General features: G+C 36.2%; 1 protein-coding gene across 2 annotated transcripts in view; it reads left to right on the forward strand.

Annotated features, from left to right (window-relative positions):
• Positions 1-22590, forward strand: part of LOC123637329 (slit homolog 2 protein) — a 117167-nt gene that overhangs the window by 36240 nt on the left and 58337 nt on the right. For both annotated transcript variants that reach the window (XM_045550446.1, XM_045550447.1), the window contains 10 exons: positions 1148-1222; positions 2804-2947; positions 7766-7909; positions 9462-9628; positions 10550-10682; positions 13799-13867; positions 16245-16316; positions 16816-16887; positions 19164-19235; positions 21727-21890. In XM_045550446.1, coding sequence (XP_045406402.1) covers positions 1148-1222; positions 2804-2947; positions 7766-7909; positions 9462-9628; positions 10550-10682; positions 13799-13867; positions 16245-16316; positions 16816-16887; positions 19164-19235; positions 21727-21890 — 1112 coding nt within the window. The remainder of the gene's footprint in view (positions 1-1147; positions 1223-2803; positions 2948-7765; positions 7910-9461; positions 9629-10549; positions 10683-13798; positions 13868-16244; positions 16317-16815; positions 16888-19163; positions 19236-21726; positions 21891-22590) is intronic.

Consider the following 22590-nt stretch of genomic DNA (forward strand, 5'->3'; position numbering starts at 1 on the left):
ATGGTTGAATTATCTATATTGAAATCTTCTTCTCCAAAGAAGATATACAAATGGCCAACAAAACACATGAAAAGATGTTCAATATCTTTAGTTTTTGGGGAAATACAAACCAAAACCACAATGAGGTACCAATTCACACCCACTGGAATGGCTATAAAAACAAACAAAAAAAAGACAATAGTATAGTAGAAGAAATTGGAACCCTCATACATTACTGGTATGAATATAAAATGGTACAGCTTTTTTGGAACACAGTTTGGCTATTCTCCAAAGAGTTAAGCATAGATTTATCATATGATCCATCAGTTCTACCCCTAAATGTATGTACAAAAAGTTGAAAACATAAATTTTGTACAGCAACATTCATAGCAGCATTATTCATAGCAGTCAAAAAGTGGAAGCAACACAAATGTCAGCTAACCCATGGATGGACACAGAGAGTGTGGCATGCCCATGCAGTGGAATATTATTCAGTTATAAAAATAACGAGGTACTGATATGTGCTGCAACACAAATGAACCTTTAAAACATGACACAAAGTAAAAGAAGCCAGACACAAAAGGCACATTTTATGTGATTCCATTTATATGAAATGTCCAGAACAGGAAAATCAATAAAGATGGAAAATAAATTAATGGTTGCCAATGAGTAGTGGGGAGGAGCAATTGGGAGTGACTGGTAATGAGTATGGGGTTTTGGGGGGGATGGTGAAAATATTCTGAAATTAGATAGCAGAGTATATGAATTCTGTCCTTATGATCTGAGAATTGCATTTTAATAAAGCTGTAAATTTAAAAAATATATGGAGCAAGCAATTAGGAAAAAATGTCTAAAGATGCATCTTGGATTTGGGGGTGGTATTGGAAAAAAGTCTGAGAAACTTTGTTCTAGAGATTACTGAATGAGAAATGGTTTTGGTTTTTGGTTTTTCTTACTGTGTCCTTCTTAATATATTTTATTTTGATAAATAAAATTTGGGTAAAATAGAAAAAAAACAGTATATTATACAAATCTTCTGTGATATGTGCACTATATTTTATTTTCGGGTTACCATTAAATAATGTTATAATTCAGTTTGATAAATAAAACATAATCCCTTACTAACTGTTGATAATGAAACTTTTCTGTTCTTTAATTTTTTCTCCAGGCGTCTCAATAATAATGAATTTACAGTACTAGAAGCCACAGGAATCTTTAAGAAACTTCCTCAGTTACGTAAAATGTGAGTCATTTGTTAACTATCTTTTTGAATTTCAGTAGTGTTTTGTTATGTGTTTCCCATTCATTTATAGTTTTAAGTTTCTTTGCAAATTGGAAAATATAAAAAAAATCCAGGGAAATTTCCATACAATGACCACCCGTGACATGAATTTAGGGTAATCTCTGCGAAGGACTTTTCTATGTGTTCAAACAATGTCAGCCACGTTTTCTGTGTAGTAGAGCCTTAGCATCTTTCGTTAACTCAGACAGCTGGTCTGTTATGTGGCCACAGCAGGAATCCAGCAATCTAAGCACATTAAAATGGGTTTAGTCATGTTTTGTAACTTCCTTTACTATTCCCCAAACCATGCTGTTATTTCTTTTTCAGCACATTGATGTCAACTATTTGACTTTTTGCTTCATTAAACTTTCATTAGAAGATAGTCAAAATTAATGATTGGCAAACTGGCTTGATAGCTCATCTGTGTTATTACATGTCCACAACTCATATTTTAAAATAAGTTCATAAGCTCAGCAGTTTCAACAGCACTCATTGGGGACTCCACACCCTTGAGAAGGCCTGAGAGAGGAACAGGACAGAAGCCAGGAGTGTAAGGCCAGTGGAGCACCCCCCACACATAAGGAAGCGCCAGCAGGAGGAAAGAAGCATGGCTCCATGATACATGGATGTCCACAATATGTAACTGACCCACGGTCACAGAGACTGTACATGGTGGAGTAGCCTGAACCCACTACCTGTGCACTTGACCTCCATGTTATGCTGCCTCTCAAAGGGTTTCTCATTTCTTCATTGCCATCCTTTGCATTGGTCCTAAATACACCTTCTTTTTAGCTATAAGATGATTTCCAATGCAGCAAATATTTACTGAGCAGCTACTATGTGCGATGCTTTGAGAGAAATATAAAGATAAATACAAATGACCCTTGTTTAGGGGGCACTTCTGGTCTTGGAGGGAACAGTGAGAAAAAGAAAGAAAGTCTATAGAAAAGTGTTACGTGGACTGGACATCCTTGGCCTCTGGGCAAACACTGTAGTGTTTGGTACTATATGTAATACTGACAGTTAAGTTGGTTGTTTTAACACATTAAAGGAGAAGTTCACCTGGGGATGAACTCACATTCAAGTGAGTTATTTCTGATGCTATCCAAACACTAATAATTTTATCCCATCTTTCTCTCTATGCAATTGACTTCTTTCAGTCATTAATTCATTAAACAGTTTTAATCAAGGACATTTCTTTGAAAAGTTCCTTATTAAGTTCTGTGGAAGGCATAAAGGTTTATGTAACCCAATACCTGACCTCAAGAATTTTATACCCCTGGGGACCCTTGTAGATTTTGACATGGATCAGGCTGGTATTTTTTTACCCACAGACATTCCCTCTTAGTATTTTTGTCCCTTTGTCTTGATGGGACAGAGAAATGGTGTCTTTTCAAAGCCCTGGCAGGGTGGAGCAGTGAAAAGCTTAAAAACTGTAGAAGACTTTGTTCAGTAGAAGGAAACCATCAGACATGTTGTTTCTGTGCCCTCATTGTAAAAGAGGAATGATTTAAAATCTTTGTTCCAACAATTTTTCCTTAGAAACTTTAGCAACAATAAGATCACAGATATTGAGGAGGGAGCATTTGAAGGAGCATCTGGTGTAAATGAAATACTTCTTACAAGTAATCGTTTGGAGAATGTTCGGCATAAGATGTTCAAGGGATTGGAAAGCCTCAAAACTTTGTAAGTATTCTTATTTGCACCGCAATTCTTCCAGCAAAGAATTGTAGTTCGTTGTTCATTATAATCCTGGGAGGGGGCTCCTCTGACTTCCCCCACCCCACTCCCTCTGTCTCTCTTTCACACCCTCTCTGTCACACACACAAACACATACACACACACACACACACACACACATTTTGTGAATGCAAATGGCCCCCTCCTCCAATTCTCCTGCCTTCAGTGTATTAATAGCAAATGGTCAGGAGAGTCCCTCGTGGCTGCTGTCTCTTCAACAAAATAGACCATCCTCACTCTAATGTTTGTATGGCTCTGGTCCCCCTGTCCTGCCTCACAATGATCATTCTCTTTCCTTTCCCTCAAACACCTGTGTCTTACACTCCCTCTTGTCCCAAGGTCTCTAAGCTTTAGAATCTCCTGCAACCCCTACAGTGGAATAACTCTAGCTTATCTGGAGACTACCTTTGTCTGCCCCTGCAAGGTCTTAATGTAGGAAAAGACTGGCTGCTGGTGTACCTTTTACTCTGTTTCAAAGAAAACATGCTAAATAAGACTTGTATCTACTTGCTCAGGGATAGGGAAGTTAGGAAAAAGAAATTCTATGTTTCCAAAAAGGTTTTTGGCCTAGGAGGGTGGGGATTAGATTGAATAGTATATACAACATTTTTGTATTACTTGAATTTTCTACACTGCATATATATACATACACACATGTATATATACGCACATATATACATATATATTTTTATCTTTAAAGTATATAATTATATTTGACAAAAGTGGTGCCCTAAAAACTGGAAGAGACTAACCAAACTCTGAAGCCTCTGGAAGACATAAAGGAAAATATTTGTAACCAAGAAGCAGCTGTTGGCGATTGTAGTGGAGAGAGGCCCGAGCCGCACTCTCTCCTCTAAATCCTCAACCTGCCCTGTGCAGCTTCCGAGAGCCACGTACAACCAGGGGTGCTGACAGCTGAGGGAGTCCACTGCCCTCTGTTTATCTGATGCAGAGGGAGAAGGGCATTCCCATAGCCAGGGGGATGTGCTACTAGCATCCCCAATTCAAACTCCACCATAAAAAGACCCTGCACATTAGAGCAGAAGTGTGCTCCATGTGCTTTGCAGGGGTAGCTTGGAACTTAACCGTATAGCAGGACCAGTCTGGAACCTGCCGACCCCTCCCAAGGGCTAACTTGGAGCCATTTTAAAATCACATACAAACATCCCCTCAGCCCTTTTGTGGAAGAGATACTGAGGAGTGTGTAGGAGGAGGACAGAGAAGATGTGCCATGGTGGCTGCATCTAACCTCCCCTGGAGCTGCCTCAGGTAACTTGGCAAAACACAAATCTTGTAACAAGAATCCTCCTTTCTTAGAAAATATTAATATTTGTGGGACTATTTTTTGCTACTGGAACTTGCTTCTTTGCAGAGCAGTACCCTGGAGTGGGGTGAAAGGAGTAGGCTATAACTCTACCTTTATTAATCTGTTGAGGCTGTCATAGCAAGACTCCACAGACTGGGCAGCTTGAACAACAGAAATTTATTTTCTCACCTTTCTAGAGGCAAGAAGTTCAAGATCAAGGTGTTGACAAGGTGGATTTCTAGTGAGGCCTCTCTTCTTGGCTTGTAGATGGCCACCTTCTCACGGTGTCCTTGCATGGCCTTTCCTCTGTGTGTTCATGGACAGAGAGTGAGCCTCTGATGTCTCCTGTTTTCCTGATAAGGATGGCAGTCCTGTCAGACTCGGGCCCTGCCCTTATGACCTCACTTAACCTTAATTATCTCTCTAAAGTCCCTCTCTCCAAATATAGCCATGCATTGAGTAATGACAAGGACGCAGTCTGAGAATATGTCATTAGGCCGTTTTGACGTTGTGCAAACACCATAGAGTGCACTTAGACAAACCTAGATGTGACAGCCTAGTGCTCCCGGCTGCAAACCGGGACTGCGTGGGACTGCACTGAACACTGAAGGCAGCTGTAACACAAGGGGAAGTATTTGGATGTCTAAACATAGAAGAAGTACAGTATAAAAGATAAAAATAGTACACCTGTAGAGGGCTCTTACCATGAATGAAGCTTCCAGGGATAGTAGTTGCTCTGGGTTAGTCCGTGAGTGAGTGACGGGTGAATGTGAAGGCTTCAGACGTTACTATACACTTCCGTTGACTTTACAAACACTGTACACTTAGGCTGCACTAAGTTTATTTTACAAAGTTTTTTTCTTCAATAAGTAACTATTTACTTTATAAACATTTTCATTTTTTTCAAACTTTTAACTCCTTTGTAATAACAGTTGGCTTAAAACACACATTGTACAAAAATATTTTCTTTCCTTTATCCTTATTTTATAAGATACTTTCTATTTTTAACATTTTTTAAAACTTTTTTGTTAAGAACCAAGCCACATATGCCTTAGCCTAGGCCTATATAAGGTCAGGATCATCAATATCACTATCTTCCACTTTTACATTCTGTCCTACTAGAAGGTCTTCAGGGGCAACAATGCACATGTGCTGTCATGTGCAATGGTAACAACGCCTTCTCCTGGAATCCCTCCTGAAGAACCTGCCTGAGGCCACTTTACAGTTAACACACACACACACACACACACACACACACACACACAAGTAGAAATGCACTCTAAAATAATAAAAAATGTGATATATAGTAAATACAAAAACCAGTAACAGTCATTTATTGTCATCATTGAGTATCATGTACTGTACATAATTATACGTGCTAAACTTTTATATGACTAGCAGGACAATAGGTTTGTTTACAGGAGCATTTCCACAAACAAGTAAGTAATTGTTGTGCTCAGACATTATGATGGCTATGATGTCATGAAGCAATAGGAAATTCTCAACTCCATTACAATCCTATTGGACCACCTTTGTACTTCCATCCTTGACCGAAGCGTTGCTATGTACAGCCACATTTAGGGGTTAGAGGTTCAACATACGAATGGGAGGGCACAATTCAGTTTATAACATCACCCCCAAAACTTACCAAACTATTTCTTCTGACTAATTGCATTCATGAGACTCTCTCTGAGAGTTCTCTAAATTCAGTTTTCCCCTTTCATTATATTTCTGTGGATGTTTTTGTGCTGCTTACGTTTCAGCACCTGAGACAGGTACCCACTGGCTCTCTCCTTAATCCAGCCGTGCCACAGCAAGGATATCAGAGCAATTTAGAGCCAAACAGGGTATTCAAAGTCCTAAAGTGGTTTAGCTGGACTTACCTATTCGGGTGTCTTTTTGCTTGGAGCTGTGAAGATTTTGACAGCACATCCCCATTCCCTCTACACTTTTTAACCCTCTCGGACTAATAGGCCGCTTAGTAGTTTGTATCCATATTTCAGTGAGTCTTTGAATTCCTTGACATTGCAGATGAACTTTTGTGCATATGTGTGCTTATAGATTTTTCCAGCAACAAAGAGTAAAATTTTCTTCCACTTCTCTCAGGGGTCTGTGACTCCAGAAAGATTAAAACCTAGTACTCTTTATTATTTATGAAAAGGAAAGCACTGATAAGAGTTCTTTTCTGTTTTGCATTTGTTTCCTAACGTAAAATGATGCCTTGATAAGAAGAGCACCATCTTTTCTTCTTCTCTGTAACTTAGCAGAATGCAAAGGTTTATATTTCTTATTTATTAGTGGGGAATCTAGTATTTTAAAGTGACACTGTGTTGTTTATTTTTGCCTCCCTTTTTTACATTCTGCAGTCTTTTAGTAGAGTAGTTAACTTGTGTTTAGAAAAATTAAGGAATAAATTAACTTTTTAGGAATTCTGAATAAGATTTACTGCAACTACAAATAAAGACTTAGCAAAGAAATGAGAACTGAGCCAATACTACAGCAGTGATAAGGAAATGACTATAGTGTTAATCCTATTAATGGCAGTGTTTAAAAAATGTCAGAATTTTTTCAGAGCACCCCCATTTAAAGTGTACTGTGGGCCAGGTTTAGTGGCTCACACTTGTAATCCCAGCACTTAGGGAGGCTGAGGCAGGAGAATTGCTTGAGCCCAGGAGTTCCAGACTAGCCTGAGCAATATAGTGAAACCATGTCTCTACAAAAAAAAAAAAAATTACCTGGTCCTTGTGGCATGTGCCTGTGGTCCTAGGTACATGGAGGCTGACGATGTGGGAAGATCACTTGAGCACAGAAGCTCCAAGTTACAGTGAGCAGTGATCACACCACTGCGCTCAAGCCTGAGCAGCAGAGAGAGTCAACTGGGATCTGTTATTCTTGCCATTTATTAAGTTTTAGTTATAAAGAAAATAATTTGTACATGTTTTGTGGATACTCATTTAACTTTGGCTTTCCCAGCCCATGTTTGACATTGACTTCGTGTCTCAGTCCCTGAGATACCCTCAATTCTTCATCTGCAGTGACTATTGATTCTTTTCTGCCTCCTTTTTGTTCAACCTTAAATGTAAGACTACCCAGAATACACAAATCACAGGGCTCCAAGGTCTCAGAGAGCTGTAGGTGAATTAGGACATTATGTAATCATGCAAACATAATTATAGCATCAAAGGAAAACGTTCTGCCCTCATCGTGGGATTGTAAATCCATGTGGAGACTCACTGAGCCTTTTATAACTGAGATTAATCATTGACAACTCGACAGCATTTTATTCTTACAGGATGTTCTCAGTACATATCCATAGCAATTCCTAATGACAAGCGAACATGCAAAAAATAGTAATGAATGCCACATATTTTCAAAGAAGGATTATTTTGATCCTCAGATAGGCAAAATTGATTGCCTGATGCTTTATCTCCTTAACAATGTCCTCTTTTTTCCCTCAGGATGTTGAGAAGCAATCAAATAAGCTGTGTGGGGAATGACAGTTTCATAGGACTCAGTTCTGTACGTTTGCTTTCTTTATATGACAATCAAATTACTACAGTTGCACCAGGGGCATTTGATACTCTTCATTCTTTGTCTACTCTGTAAGTACGAAAAATAGTCTCTGTTTATGTATTACTTGAGCCAGTGTATTGTATTTGTTACTTTTATTAATAGCATTTTAATGCATTATTAGGCATTGCATAAAAATATAATCAAGGGTTTAGATATTTTTAAAGGGACAAATTTGTTCATGTTAATTCATTTTAATTTTTTTAAAAATATTACCTCCTATCTTATATAAAATTTTAACAAAAAATTGCAGCATTGTTTAGTCATTCCCTTTTTATAACAATGTGCTCAATAATGTGGCTTATTTTTAAATTTTAAAATTTTAATAACTTGATAGTGCTGCATAGAAAGAAATGTGATGGATTCTCCCCAGTGTTCCCACATTGGAGTATTTTCAGAATGAGTATTATAAAAACAGAATTGATGGCGTGACTGCCAACAAAGTATGCTCAAAAGGATCATTTGAAATGACAGGAGGTACATTAGGATGACCAGACCAACAATAAACGCTGCTGACTAGAGGGCATTTACTATGATATTAGGAAAATATTGAAGAAATACTTTGAACCTGTCTGAAAGGATATTTTATATAGACAGCTTAAAAATGAAAAAAAAATTGTAGGTCTATAGATAGAACTCAAGCAGTGTTCAAAAAACTTCCTCCAAACAATGTATTTCAGGTTTCTTGTAAGTCAGTATCTAAAAAGCAGTGTTTGAAATTATTAATCATATAACTGATAAGATTTCCTTGTAATGGTGGCACGCAAATATACTAATCTAACTCAATAGGAGGGGAATATAGTTATAGTTAGAAAAATACGTGTAACATAGCTCAAGTCACTGAAGAAATAATTTGAGAGAAGCATCCATCCATCATTAAAGTACTTAATCCTCTTTCCACATAAAATGTGACATTTTACATTGAGTGACTAATTTGCACATATTAAAGATGGCATGTTTATAAATAATGAGATTGTCAATAGGTTTGTGCTGAAGTGGTGTGATACCAAAAGTATTGAGATTTGTAGAAGTAAAATCATTTTTATAACTGGCATTTAATCAACTCAGCTGTCAGTTTAGATGGGAAACCTATTCTCTGGAGCAAATAAGAGATGGAAATCTTGAGATGACAAATTAATGAAATAGCTGTTGTCAGGTTAAACTCAATAATATAAGGTAATCAGCCTTCATCTTTATATTAAATTACTGCATTATCACTGCAGAGAAGTTTGACAGCAAGTCAGATTTCTGACAAGTTTAAATTATTTCTAAATGAGATATCTATCTGGATCCACTGTATAAACCCTAAATTGCTGCCTTTACCTTATTTTTGGCATGAAATTATTTGAAAAATTCTCTTAGGTAAAAGTGTTGTTATAGTTTAAGTTCCAAGCATAAATATTTTAGCAAATAAATGTATCCCATATGTTGCATACGATTGAGTATGAATGGGGGCTGGGAACACAAGGAAGAAGAAGGAATTATTCCAACAGAAATAGTGTGGAAAACGGCAGCATGGGGTTTTGAGAAGTAAGAAGGTGAAACCCTGCACTAAACTATGCATTGTTTGCATGCGGCACTTAGAAACCTCTTGGCCAATCCTTTTAACTGTAACTGCTACCTGGCTTGGTTGGGAGAGTGGCTCAGGAAGAAAAGAATTGTAACGGGAAATCCTCGATGTCAAAAACCATACTTCCTCAAAGAAATTCCTATCCAGGATGTGGCCATTCAGGACTTCACTTGTGATGATGGTAAGAAATCCTTGCCAAATCTTTAAGCATCAGGCTTCACGTGACGTTGTTCTGATGCTGTTGTGCACAACTGTACAGCATGTCATCGTTCAGTTCAACAAATAAGGATTGCGTGTCTTTTGCTTTGCTTTGCTATTTGTTTTGTTTTGTTTTAGGAACAGGGCACTTACCTTCTCAGACTACCCTTCACGCTCAAGTCTGCTTAATATGTGTTCTGAATATTTTAAAAGATTTCTAGTTTCCTACTTGTAGTTGGTACTATTTAAATAGCTTCATTTTAACTTTTTAAAATTATTCTGGGCATCTTTTTAAGTAACTACTATTTTAAAATGAGAAAAGCAATTAACTTATAAAATAGAAGTTTTAGTAACTCTGACAAAAATGATATTTTTCCCTTTTAATGCTGTCTCTGTATCACATATGATTTTCATAATAGCTCTATGAGGTAGATAGAGCAGGTTCTATTATTAATAGTGTTTCCAGTGAAGTGAACGGAGGGCTAACTAGAGCTCTATATTGTAAAGTGAGGAACCCATGCAATTTTTGCTAAACATTTTAAACTAATCTATCCCTTTATGTCTCTTCGTATCTGTCTTCTTTCTTTGTAACTCAGTTTTGCATTTACATATTCTAATTAAAAGTATAATTTGTGCAAATAACTGAACAAATAAATAGCTATTATAATTGTATTGGTAATTGTAATTACAGTTTATAAGTTATAAACTGTAATATTTTCTGGAATGTTGCCCTAGGCAGTCTGAAAACAGTGCTGTGTAGAATTATGGTGTCAATTTGTAAATGCTTAATGCCCTACACATAAGTGCTCAAGGCTCTTATGTTTGTTAATTTAAAGACATAAAATCCTTCTAGCGCCTTTAAAACCACAAATCTGGGTTTTTCTTTATTTCCTCTGCAATTTAGGGAATGATGACAATAGTTGCTCCCCACTCTCTCGCTGTCCTACGGAATGTACTTGCTTGGATACAGTCGTCCGATGTAGCAACAAGGGCTTGAAGGTCTTGCCCAAAGGTATTCCGAGAGATGTCACAGAGTTGTAAGTAAAGCTTGTCCTTCCTTTTTCTTGACAATTAATGTTTTACACACCCAGGGGAATGAAGACCAAACAAAAATGTTTAGAATTCTGTTTGCAAATTACATTCTATGGGCAATTAATTATCATCATGTAAAATTGTAAACAAACGATACCATAGTTAGTCCGGAAACCCCAGGAATTGCTGGTTGCGTGTTTATCTTTTTTTCACTGTAGGATTTCTCAGTGCCTTTATCATGCTAAGGTGCACTATGATGCTCCAAGAGAGAATGGTAAAATGTAAAGTAGCTCTCACACTTATTTTTCCCTATATTCCTTTTCTCATAGAGCATCTGGCAAGACTAACACTTTGGGAAATCCTGTGTATTTAGTTTATTTACGGTGACTAGGATATTCCCTACGTTAAATGCTTCTTTACCCTGTGATCTCTGGGGCAGTATCTCACCACATAGGGTAAATAATTATCTTGGATGTGGAAGAAACTGGCATAATCCTTGCCCTTAAAAAGAGATAATGCTTTTTTTTTTTTTTTTGGACTTGAATAAGAGTCCTTTAGATCCAAAAGGGTATGAGACCAATTATCCCTGACATTTTCATAACTGATATTTAACCACAAATTACATGGCCAATATACACATATCTGACCTTCAAGACTGACACACTTCCCATAGAGGAAGCTGCTAGAAAGATGATACATGTGCACCCCATTCGTTTCATTCATTTATTCTCTAAACTAATATCATATTCTTGATATGAATACAACTGAGTCATTTTGCCTCTGTTTATTTTTTTGTCTGTGTGACACCATGGATCAATAACGATTTAATCCAAATGTAGTTTATGCAAATGTGTCCCTGCAATTCGTGCAGATACATGCAAGTGTTCCAAATGAGCAGGTTTGATAAACTTTCGGCAGTATGCGACATAGGTAATGAGGTTCAAGAAGATACCGCTTCAGTTTTTAAGGATCTTATTTTAAAATCATGTGCAGCTCAATGGATCATACTTTGGTCCTGAATGGAACAGTTAGGGAAAGAAAGCATCATCTTAGCACATGTGCACAGAATGTTCCTCCTAGATTTGAACTGCTGTAAAGTGTTCAGTTTCCCTTACTACCAGTCACATTTTTACATTAACTCTAAGCACTGTTTTACGTGTATGTATGTAATTAAATACTTAATTCTTATCTTATTATGTTTTTGCTTCAGAAGATCACATGGGCCCCTTAACCCTCCCCTGTGGAGGGCTAGATGCCTGTAGAGTATTCTGTGTGCAAAGCATTGATTTTAGGAGTACCCCGGGGAGGAGCATACAATCAGACCATCTTTGATGTTAAATCTCTTCTTCTATACGATTTTCACTGGCCTGTGCCTTGGTCCTTTTACCTGCTTCCCATTAAATAATTTAAACATTCTTTAATTTTCTGATTAAGCTTCATTGAACAGCCTGCTTGATTCATATCCTGTCTGCCATACATGTGCTTCTTCAACATTTCAAACAGTTGAATTTTCAATCTATTTCACTACAAATTATTAAAAAGTAGTCTTTTTTCCTAAAGAAAGTATGTTATAGTGATGAAAAAAATATTAAGTCATCTCTTGTGAGTTCACGTTTTACCTCCCAGAGAGCTTATTCTCAGCACCTTACCAAGTCCGCAGGATCCTTTTCACAGTGACATATACACGTGCATTAGAAAAAAAAAAATTATGTGTATTATATTAAATTATTAAAGATTTTGTCAATAATTAGTGTTATTGGTGGACAAGTATGAACAAATGGTATCCATTATTTTTAATCAGTTCCATATTACTTCCCCTACTATTGTTTTACATATAAACCTTCATACCACACATTCTGAATCTTTTTGACCTCTGCTCTGTTTTTTGGAAGAAAGGGAAAGTGCTGAACTGTATGGAACCATGCTTCCCTCTAGTGGTAGGAAGAAAAACTTAGCTGGAAGGAAGCAAAGAGGGAGAGGGGTCAAAGAAGAAATATGAAGTCAGAAAATTTAAGTTAGCATAGGAGTCATAACATACGCCCTGCTTTGCTCTTAATCAAATGTTTATTACATATTTTTGACATGTGCCTTTTATATACTTGCTTTCATTTTGAAATATTAGAAATAGATTGTTGTCTTAGGCAACTTCTCAGCTACTTCTATATCCTAAAAAAAAAAAAAAAAAAAAAAAATACCAACTTCACCTGGAATCTTGAGATTGGCCACAACATTGGGGTGTCAGGGGCCACATGTCCAGGATGCCAGAATTGTTTGTGGGCACATCCATAGCCAGATGGCCCAAGTTGCTGAAAGACATTTGAACTCTTCAGTAAAAGAATAGCCTTGGAAGATGAAATTTATTTTTCTTTTTGTGACACCATAGCTATGATGTCAAGCATTCAGTTATTTTTATGTCTTGCCAGTTAGCCCAAAGTGTGTCTATTTTCTGATTATTCTTCTGATTCTAATAAGAAAGGGAAAATTTACTTAGATGTGGTTATTTGATTATTACTTTTACATGTATGTGCTGTATTAGTGCACTTGCTAAATTTGTGATATTCCACAAAACCCCCTAAAACGTTCATCGCCAAGCAAATATATTTCAACTAGTTTTAAACTTAAACCTACTGATCTACAAATTTCCAAATTTCTCTTTAAAACAGGCCATTGTTATTTGCTAAGTGTACTAATACCTATTAAAGCACTGGAGAGTGGTCTTGGACACAGAAGCAAGGTTCTGTTAGTAGTTAATGAATTTCATGGTATTGTCTCCACATAAACACAAGCAGACTGGAGGCTGAGTAAAAATATGGTTGATTGAATGAACCTCGTCGCTGACACTCAGCTGGCTAAATGCTTGCCTTGCCTTGTTAGATAAACCACAGAGACCTTGGTTTTATAATTTAGCTTAAATGATCTACAAAGAATTCTGGACAACTGTTTTCTTTTTTGTTTTTCCCTTTACTTCTCTTAAATAACGATCCCAGCTAGTAGCATGACATCTTAAAGCACAAATTGCCAAGTGGTCCCTTGTCTCACTAAAGAGTGAAATATTGTTCACTTATTTTATGATAGGCCACCATTACTTTTTAAGAGGATAAAACTGTTTCTCTGTTTTTAGGTATCTAGATGGAAACCAATTTACACTGGTTCCAAAGGAACTCTCTAACTACAAACATTTAACACTTATGTGAGTAACATATTGTATTTTTCCATATTTGACTGATTCTATTTCTTGAAAATGGGGATGGCAAGGGGCAGAAGATTCAGTGAACCTTTCAGATAAAATAAATCATTTACAGTTAGTTGCTTCCCTTGTTGTTCATTGTGGTTCTGGATCACTAGCTACATCTTCATTGAATATCAATCAGGTGATGGAATGTCTTAGAAAAAGGTCCTCCTGTATTCAAAGAAGCACAAATATAAGAAAGTCTGAGCAGTCAGAGAATTACAGAAACACAGTAAAACTGTATGCTTTTGTTGATAATGGACATGGGCTATTTTATGACAAGCAAAGGAAGGAAATATAAACAATGTCTTTAGTCTTGACTTTAAGCAAACAATGGTAGATGGTAACAACTTTACTGAAAATATATTATAAATTTAGTTTATTAATAGATCTGAGTTTCTTATTTAAAACATTATTAAGTTGTGGACATCCAGTATTAGCATTTATTTTATAAAATCCAAATGTATTTATATTGTATTTAAGTAAACTTGACAAAGATACTGACTTTCTGAGTATAAAATTCATATTATTGAATATTTTTCAGTTTGGTTTAATGCCCTCCTAAAATAACATTTCTTTTATTATTAATGTGAACAATTTTAACCGTGGTTAAGTTTTAAATATAAGAAGATATTTAAATATATAAACAATATGATCTAGTTATGTGTACGATGTTTAAAAATGAATGTAATCTTGTTACATATAATATCACACTTTAAGAGTAGCCTTGTTGGTAACTGATAACATAGAACACAAAAAATTAGCTAAAAGATAGTAGATATTAGTGGAAATATCTTGTTATTAGTTTAAGTCTATCTGATTTTAGAGTAAATATAAATAGCTTAAGAGGCAGATTGCTAGTGTTCCTAGAATAAGGAAGTATTCCTAAGTGAATTCTAGAAACCTAAGTAGCAGAAAATGTTACATGCCCTGATGTAAACTTTATCTAGGCTCATTGAGGTTAGTTAAAATACTGTTGATCACTTTTAATTTTCCTTAAAGGTATGGGAAAACCAAACACTTTATAAAAAGTATATGGGATTATTTAAATGACAAATGATTAAATTAAAGAAAAAAGAATATCCTCTGATGTCTTGTTCTTCCTCAGGTTATTTATTTGATAGCCACAAGAACCGATTACATGCATTTTGTTCTGTTAAATAAACCATTAAATTGCTGCAATTTTCAAAGGGTCACTTTAGCAGAATTGGGTCATTTGTGGGACAGCGTGTGATTATTTAAATCCAGTTGGAAATGAAAAATGAGAAATCATGGATCTAGAAATGGTTTTACTAGTGACTCTATACAACTCTAGGCAAGTAACTTCCTCTGATATAGATATTTATTTTTAAAAATTAGGTATAGTACTTCAGCAGCTTAAAATATGAACTGTAAGGCTCCTATATGATTCCTACCATTTTCACAATTTTATGGATCCATTTTACTGATATTTGGATATTTTAATAAAGGAACTGACAATCCTGCGCTTTTCTGAATGTTCTATTTACTCATATATTTATCATTTTGCTTCCAAAACATATACTGAACATATATAGTGATTATGTATATTGAATAGGCATGTGTATTAGTGAATATATACATTTTTTTCGTATATATACCCTATATGTAATGGGAATAAAATCAAGTTCATGGAATAAAAATTATGAGCGATAGTCATACACACTACGCTGATAAATAGCCATTTAGCATTGGTAAAAATTCAGCATCTTTCCCATTTACTAAACATTTGTCAAACAAATATTTATTGAGGACCTACTGTAATGTGACAATGACTCATCCAGGGGCAGGAACACAGGTGTTCGTAATGATGGCGTTTTGAATGTTATTAATCAGGGGTTCTTTCAGTGATGAAATTTGAGTGTGTGTATCAGTGAACATAGGTATCAGTGAGAATAAAGTTTGAGTATCTGGGGGACTTACAAGGATTAAGGTTTATTTCTCACCCACAAAATGTATCTATTACAAGCCGCCTCCCAGAGAGCTCCCTGTGAACCATCCCCAGTCAGGGAGACGGCAGCAGAAGGAGAAGGAAAAATGAGCTTCGCTCTAAAGCATCTGCTCTGAAGTGAGATCAGCCCCTTGTCCTCACACTTCATGTGGTCCCTCCTAACTTCAACAGGGTGACGTGTGAATAATTATGAATAACAGTGCGATCTATTCCAGAGGGTGATCTGGTGTCTTTTTGTTTTCAGATACTAACAGTGCTAGCAACACTGCTATGACTATAAACAAGAAGACCCTTCTCTTTCTAAGAATCACTAATATTTCCATTTCTGTGGTTAATAGTGGACTCTATGTCTTTCTTTTTCTCTTTTAGAGACTTAAGTAACAACAGAATAAGCACCCTTTCTAATCAGAGCTTCAGCAACATGACCCAGCTCCTCACCTTGTGAGTGTGAAAGTGTGGTACTGAGAATTCTTTAAGTCATTGGACAGAAGGCGTTTTCTAGATGCTTGACAGTCTAGTGAACGAGACAGAGTCTCTGGCCTCAGGAAAGTTTCTGTTGGGAGAAACAGACAAAACCTCAATACATGAGCAAATATATATATTACAAAAAGTATTGGGTTCTGTAAAAGAAACAAAGAATACTTTATGTTTGTGGCGGCGTTAGGGGAGATCCTTAAGACAGGCTTCTGGGGAAAGAAGGGGCATGAGGGGAGGCGGAGGCAGCAACGTCAGACAGGAGTTGGCAGAGGGAAATATTCTAGGTTGTATTTAGGAAACAAATATGTTGTATTAGGGAGACAACACAAAGTAAAAAAATTTGTGTAAATATTCTGTTTATAAGATGCTCAAATAACCCTTTTCTTAACTGTATTATTTTAAAAGTATTATTTGACAATTTTTGGATACCTAAATAAAACAAATTGGCATATTATGCTTTCAGAATTCTTAGTTACAACCGCCTGAGATGTATTCCTCCTCGAACCTTCGATGGATTGAAGTCTCTTCGATTACTGTAAGTAGCTTATATTCAACAAAATATCTCTTTCCTCAGGGATCTGAGTTTTGGGTTGTCTTTTTTTTTTTTTTTTTTTTTCTTTTTAGACTGAGTCTTGCTCTGTCACCCTGGCTAGGGTGTAGTGGCACCCCATTACTGCAACCTCAAACTCCTGGGCTCAAGTAATCCTGCTTCCTAAGTAGCTGGGACTACAGGGGTTCAACACCACACCCAGCTAATTTTTTTATATTTTTAGTAAAGAAGGGGTCTCTCTCTTGCTAGGCTGGTCTCAAGGGATCCTCCCACCGCAGCCTCCCAGAGTTCTAGGATTACAGGCGTGACCCACCGAGCCAGGCCTTGGGTTGTCTTTTTGATGATTTAACTGCTTTGTTGATTGTTGGCTATTGTAGAATATATGCATTAGAACTTACTATAAGTTTGGACATGGAAAAATCATATCTTACTCTATCATTGTTCAACTTCAATTTGGACATCATAACTTTCCCTTTTGTAATACTTATTGTTGCTGTAGTCATTTATTTGATTGTATATAACATTAAGATGTGTGTTTTATATAGCTTCAATTAATTTTGAAAGAAACATGGGGAAAATCAGTTTCTTCAGAAATTACATAGTACATGAAAACATTTTGACTATAAAAATGTACTTCAAAGTATGTGAAATAAAACGTGATCCTTAATCCCACGCCCCTACCCCAGAATTAGCAGTTAAAACAGCTTGATGAACTCTTCTGGTTCTTTTTCATGTGCACTTGTTTTTACATCTTAATATATGTGTGCCCCCAACTAAATAAATTTAAAGAGACATAAATAGAATCTTTTCTTATTCTGCCATTGGCTATTTTATTTAACGTATTCTTTAGAATATTTATTTCCATCCTATTATACATAGATATTACTCAACTGTTTAACTGGTACAGAATATTCCATAGGTTAGAGAAACCATACTTATTTAATCATCCTCATCTTTACTGTAATTTGGTTTAATTACAATTTTCATGAGTACCGTATAGTACTCTCATTAGCATCCTATTATTCATCTTGGTGCAAATGTGCTAGCACAGCACTTCAGCAATGATTTAGTAGAGAGGTACTGTCAGATACAATGAGGATACCAAAAGTAACTGACACATTGTCCCCCAACAAGATTTTGTCAATTCACAAATGTATGTTTCCACCACCTGTTCAGTAGAGTACTTTTTTCAAAGCATTCTTGCAAACACTGAATATTATTAATCTTTTTATTTTTGTCTATATGACAGATTGAAATTATTTTCCATTTGTGTTTCAATTTGCATTTCCAATTACTAGAGCATTTGCCTATATTTTGTTTGTTTATTGAGCATTTGTGCTTCTTATTCTAATGAGCCTGATCATATTATTTTTCCATTTTCTATTAGGTACTTTGTCTTTTTCTTATTAATGTAGACGTCTTTATGCATCTACTACTTGACCCTATGCTTGCAGGTCTTTTTATAAAGGAATTAATTCTTGTATCTTATACAAGTTGCAAATATTTCTCATTCTGTTCTTTATATGAAATCTTTTATCTTATGGATATATTTTATGTTGTCAAAATTTATTACTCTTTTCCTTCATGATTTCTGGGTTTTATGTAGTGCTTTTGAAAGCCTTCCCCATCTCATGTTCATAAAAAGTAAAAAGGAACTCTTCTATATTTTCTTTCTTTTTTCTTTTTCTTTTTTCTTTTTTTTTTTTTTTTTTTTGAGATAGGGTCTTGGGTCTCGCTGTCACCCAGGCTGTAGTGCAGTAGCAGGATTATAGCTCACAGCAGCCTCAAACTCCTGGGCTCAAACAATCCTCCTGCCTCAGCCTCCCAAGTAGCTAGAATTACAAGAGCACACCACCATGCCTAATTTAAAAATTTTTTTTTATACAAATGAGAACTCAGTATATTTCCCAGGCTGGTCTTGAGCTCAAGAAATCCTCCTGCCTCAGCCTCCCAAAGTACTGGGATTACAGGCACATGCCACTGCACTCAACCTATTTTTTTAATACATTTTTAATTTTTATATTTAACTCTTCAATCTGAAATTTATTTTGTGTATATGATGTGAGGTAGAAACTAATTTTTTGCTTTCCCAAATGAATATCCAGTTGTACCAACAATGTTTATTAATATTAATATTTATTAATAGGCCATCTTTTCTGCACTGACTTAAAATGTTTATTAAAAAATCTCATACTTGCATGGTAATTTTTCTGAACTATCTGAAATGTAGGAAATTTAATTTTTCTTTTTCTTGCTTTTAGTTCACTACATGGAAATGACATTTCTGTCGTGCCTGAAGGTGCTTTCAATGATCTTTCTGCATTATCCCACCTGTGAGTACCTAGTTCATGAATGTAGGTTTAGGGTCAAACTCTCCCTAGTAAATGAGTTGGGAAAAAATCCTCTGCCACTTCTTTTATTGTAATATATATTAAAATGAGATTGGCATTATGTTTAAAGAAAATGTGAAAATTTTCAACCTGAATAAGGTGACCTCTGTAATATAGTTCTAATTTACCCTTCTGGCTCTTACATCCCATTAGTTGAGTTCTCTTTGCTTAACTAAAAATTCTACAAACATTCCCCCAACTTTACTAGCCTCTGCCTTTTTTCTCATTGTTCTCTGATTCTAGAATATCGTGTGCCCTTCAGTTTGGTCTGACCCAATCCTACTTTTCCAAGTCACATCCCAAGTATCACTTCCTTCACGAAGCCTATCCTAATTTTCTCGAATTGCATTCATTTTCTTAGCAAATATTACTCAGCATAAGCTGTGGAACCAGGCAAAAAAATAAATTCGACATGGTTGGAGACTTTCTAGTCTAGTGGTGGAAAACAGCCAAACCCTCACACTGGGTTTTCCTTTGTTTTCTTTCATAGCAACCTGTTTGTTTTTCCATAGTTTTAGGAAGTACAGTAAAACAGTTTTTAAAATATGTAATAATTGGAGTCCAAAAACCCCATTTGAGCTGAATTTCCATCATTCCATTAAAGTTCAGGGAGCAGCCCTGGGATCTAAAGCCCCCTAGGGTGATGCTGAGTTTGGCGCCACCTGGTGGCAGTTATCTGCTTGAGCTTAAATATTAAAGTCAGTGGGGCCCCGTTCTCTAGGAGAGGTTGCCTGCCGTATTCTCTCCCAGCTGTGCACTTCCCTACGAAACACACGAACTCCAAGAAGATAAGAATTTTAGAATATTTTAAAAAGGGAATGATTGGAGAATAGGATCCAAGTCAGTCATGTTAATGTGAATTTGCCCCAGAGGGTCTGCGTTATCAGTATGGATTTTTGTGTATACATCGCTTAGACTGTATTGTGCCTACTATTAAGATTCCTTCCACTAAACTACTAGGTCCTGGAAGGCAAAACCTCTACTTTTTCATCTTTGAGTCTCAGCACCTACCTCAATGTTGATATCACAGTTAGTCCTTTCCAAACTCTAGCTGCCCTGTGCACGAGGTACAGTGTAAATGAAGCTTTAGCTCAGGCCGTGGGGCTGGCAGAGAATGCAGCATAAAGAGCTCTGCTTTAGTCACTCTTTCCGCTTCCTCCTCTGTCATAGTAAGGACTTAGCAAATGTCAGCAGAGATGAGACCAGGTGACTCAAAAACATCATTTTGCTCATTTTTAATTTAGTAGGATTTGAATCTGACATACACGTATATGAGCATAACATTCACTGCATTCAAATTCTTAAAGTCGGGCAGTAATGTAAAGTATTAAGATATGTTTTGGGAATTGCCTAAAAAAGAATAAGATTAATTATGCTTAGACTGAAGACCTAGAAGTATCACTAATCTTAATTATAAATCAGAATTAATCCGTTTTAAAATGTTATTTTACATATCTACTACTTGTCCTCAAGCTTGACATGTCTATGATCCCACTGATTAGCTTCTCTGGTCTCATATTATTAATCTGTAAAGTGGATTATTGATAATATTGACCTCACAAAGTTACTGTTTAGGATAAAATAAGGTAAATCATGTAAATATGGCTTAGCCCAGCTCCTGCATATAGTAAGAGTGCAATAAATGTTAGCTATTATCTTTATTCCTTTGCTATCATGACTATTGCTTATGTGGGTAGGAATCATAAAATGAAAGATTTTGCAAAGGAGCAGAAACCCAGTGCAGGTCCAAATCAGCTCTGGCAAAGTAGCTTTAGATATCTTTAGTATTTCATACCTTCATGCTCTTTTTTATCTCTGTACCATTGTACTTGCTAGTCCTTCACCTGAAACATCCTTCCCAACCCTTCCCATCAACTCTAACTATCCCACATAGTTTAGACTTTCTTAACCACTAACACCTGCCTCCACCGAAATATCAGTCTATTTATTTGTACATACTTCTACTGTAGCACTTCTAATAAAAATTATTTATGCCTGTGAGTGTATGCTAATCTCCTCAGCAGGAGGAGTTCTTTGGAGGGAAGAATAATGCTTTATTCATGGTTGGGTCCTCAGAACTTTGCATGGTGATTGAGTTCTCAGGAAATACTTGGTGAATGAAGGAGGTGTTAATGCACTTAGGGTGTGCTTATACCCTGTGTGAGCCTGTCTCTGAAAATACAGGGGTTCCTTGGAAATCACAGATAAGTGTTAACACTGGTGACAACTCACTGAATCCCAGCTGCACATCATTCAGGAAAATGGGAATCCACATTGTCTCTATTTTCTACTAAATTGTTATCTTCAATAAATCTGTAGGGATTTTCTACTGAACAACACTTTGAATTCTGTTCCCGTAGGAAATAATACTTCCATACTTGTGTGTGTGTGTATGTGTGTGTGTGTTTGTGCTTTCGTGGTGTTGTTTTTCCAGAGCGATTGGAGCCAACCCTCTTTACTGTGATTGTAACATGCAGTGGTTATCCGACTGGGTGAAGTCGGAGTATAAGGAACCCGGAATTGCCCGTTGTGCCGGCCCTGGAGAAATGGCAGATAAACTATTACTCACAACTCCCTCCAAAAAATTTACATGTCAAGGTATGGTTTTTAGTTATTTGTACTTCTTTTTAATAATTACTATATTAAATACAAAAGGAAAAGACAACCATTTGGCCACTTGGCTTCAAAGGTATAGCTGAAAAGCCTGATAAATAATTACTTTGTCCACCGGTGATTGAACAAGACAGAGCAGTTACCTGAGGTGCCCAAGTAAAGAACTAGGCTTTTCAAATAAATCTCAAAAATACCCCATTGGAAATGACTGTGTTTTCTTGAACATGTATGAAAAATGTGGAGTATACGATTTCTGGAAATGCCTTTCATAGCCTCTAACAAGTGAAATGTTTTGCTTTTGCCTTGTCTGAACATATGCCCTGCTCTAGGGCTGCCAGGGCCCTGTGGCTTCCTGATACCAGGTAAGGAGAAATGGGCCCTCCCAAACGTTCAAGTGTGAAGCCCGAACCTTCTGACTTGCCTCATGTGCTGCAGATTTTGTGTTGATATTCCTGTTCCTTCCTTGTTTGTATTCCTTTCCTTTACCTCCGTTTTATGTATTTGTGAATTCCAAATAGTGTCTTAATAACAAATACTATTTTCTTCTTTTATTACAAGAGTAATATGTGCCCAATACAGAAAATCTAAATAGGAAAATCTAAACAATGTTAAATTTTAGTTCTGCAAAAGGAAATAAAATTAACCATTAATCAGACTGCTTAGATATAACCACTGTTAAACTTGT

The sequence above is a fragment of the Lemur catta genome, chromosome 4 (genome assembly GCF_020740605.2).
Source record: "Lemur catta isolate mLemCat1 chromosome 4, mLemCat1.pri, whole genome shotgun sequence".
Classification (NCBI taxonomy): Eukaryota; Metazoa; Chordata; class Mammalia; order Primates; family Lemuridae; genus Lemur; species Lemur catta.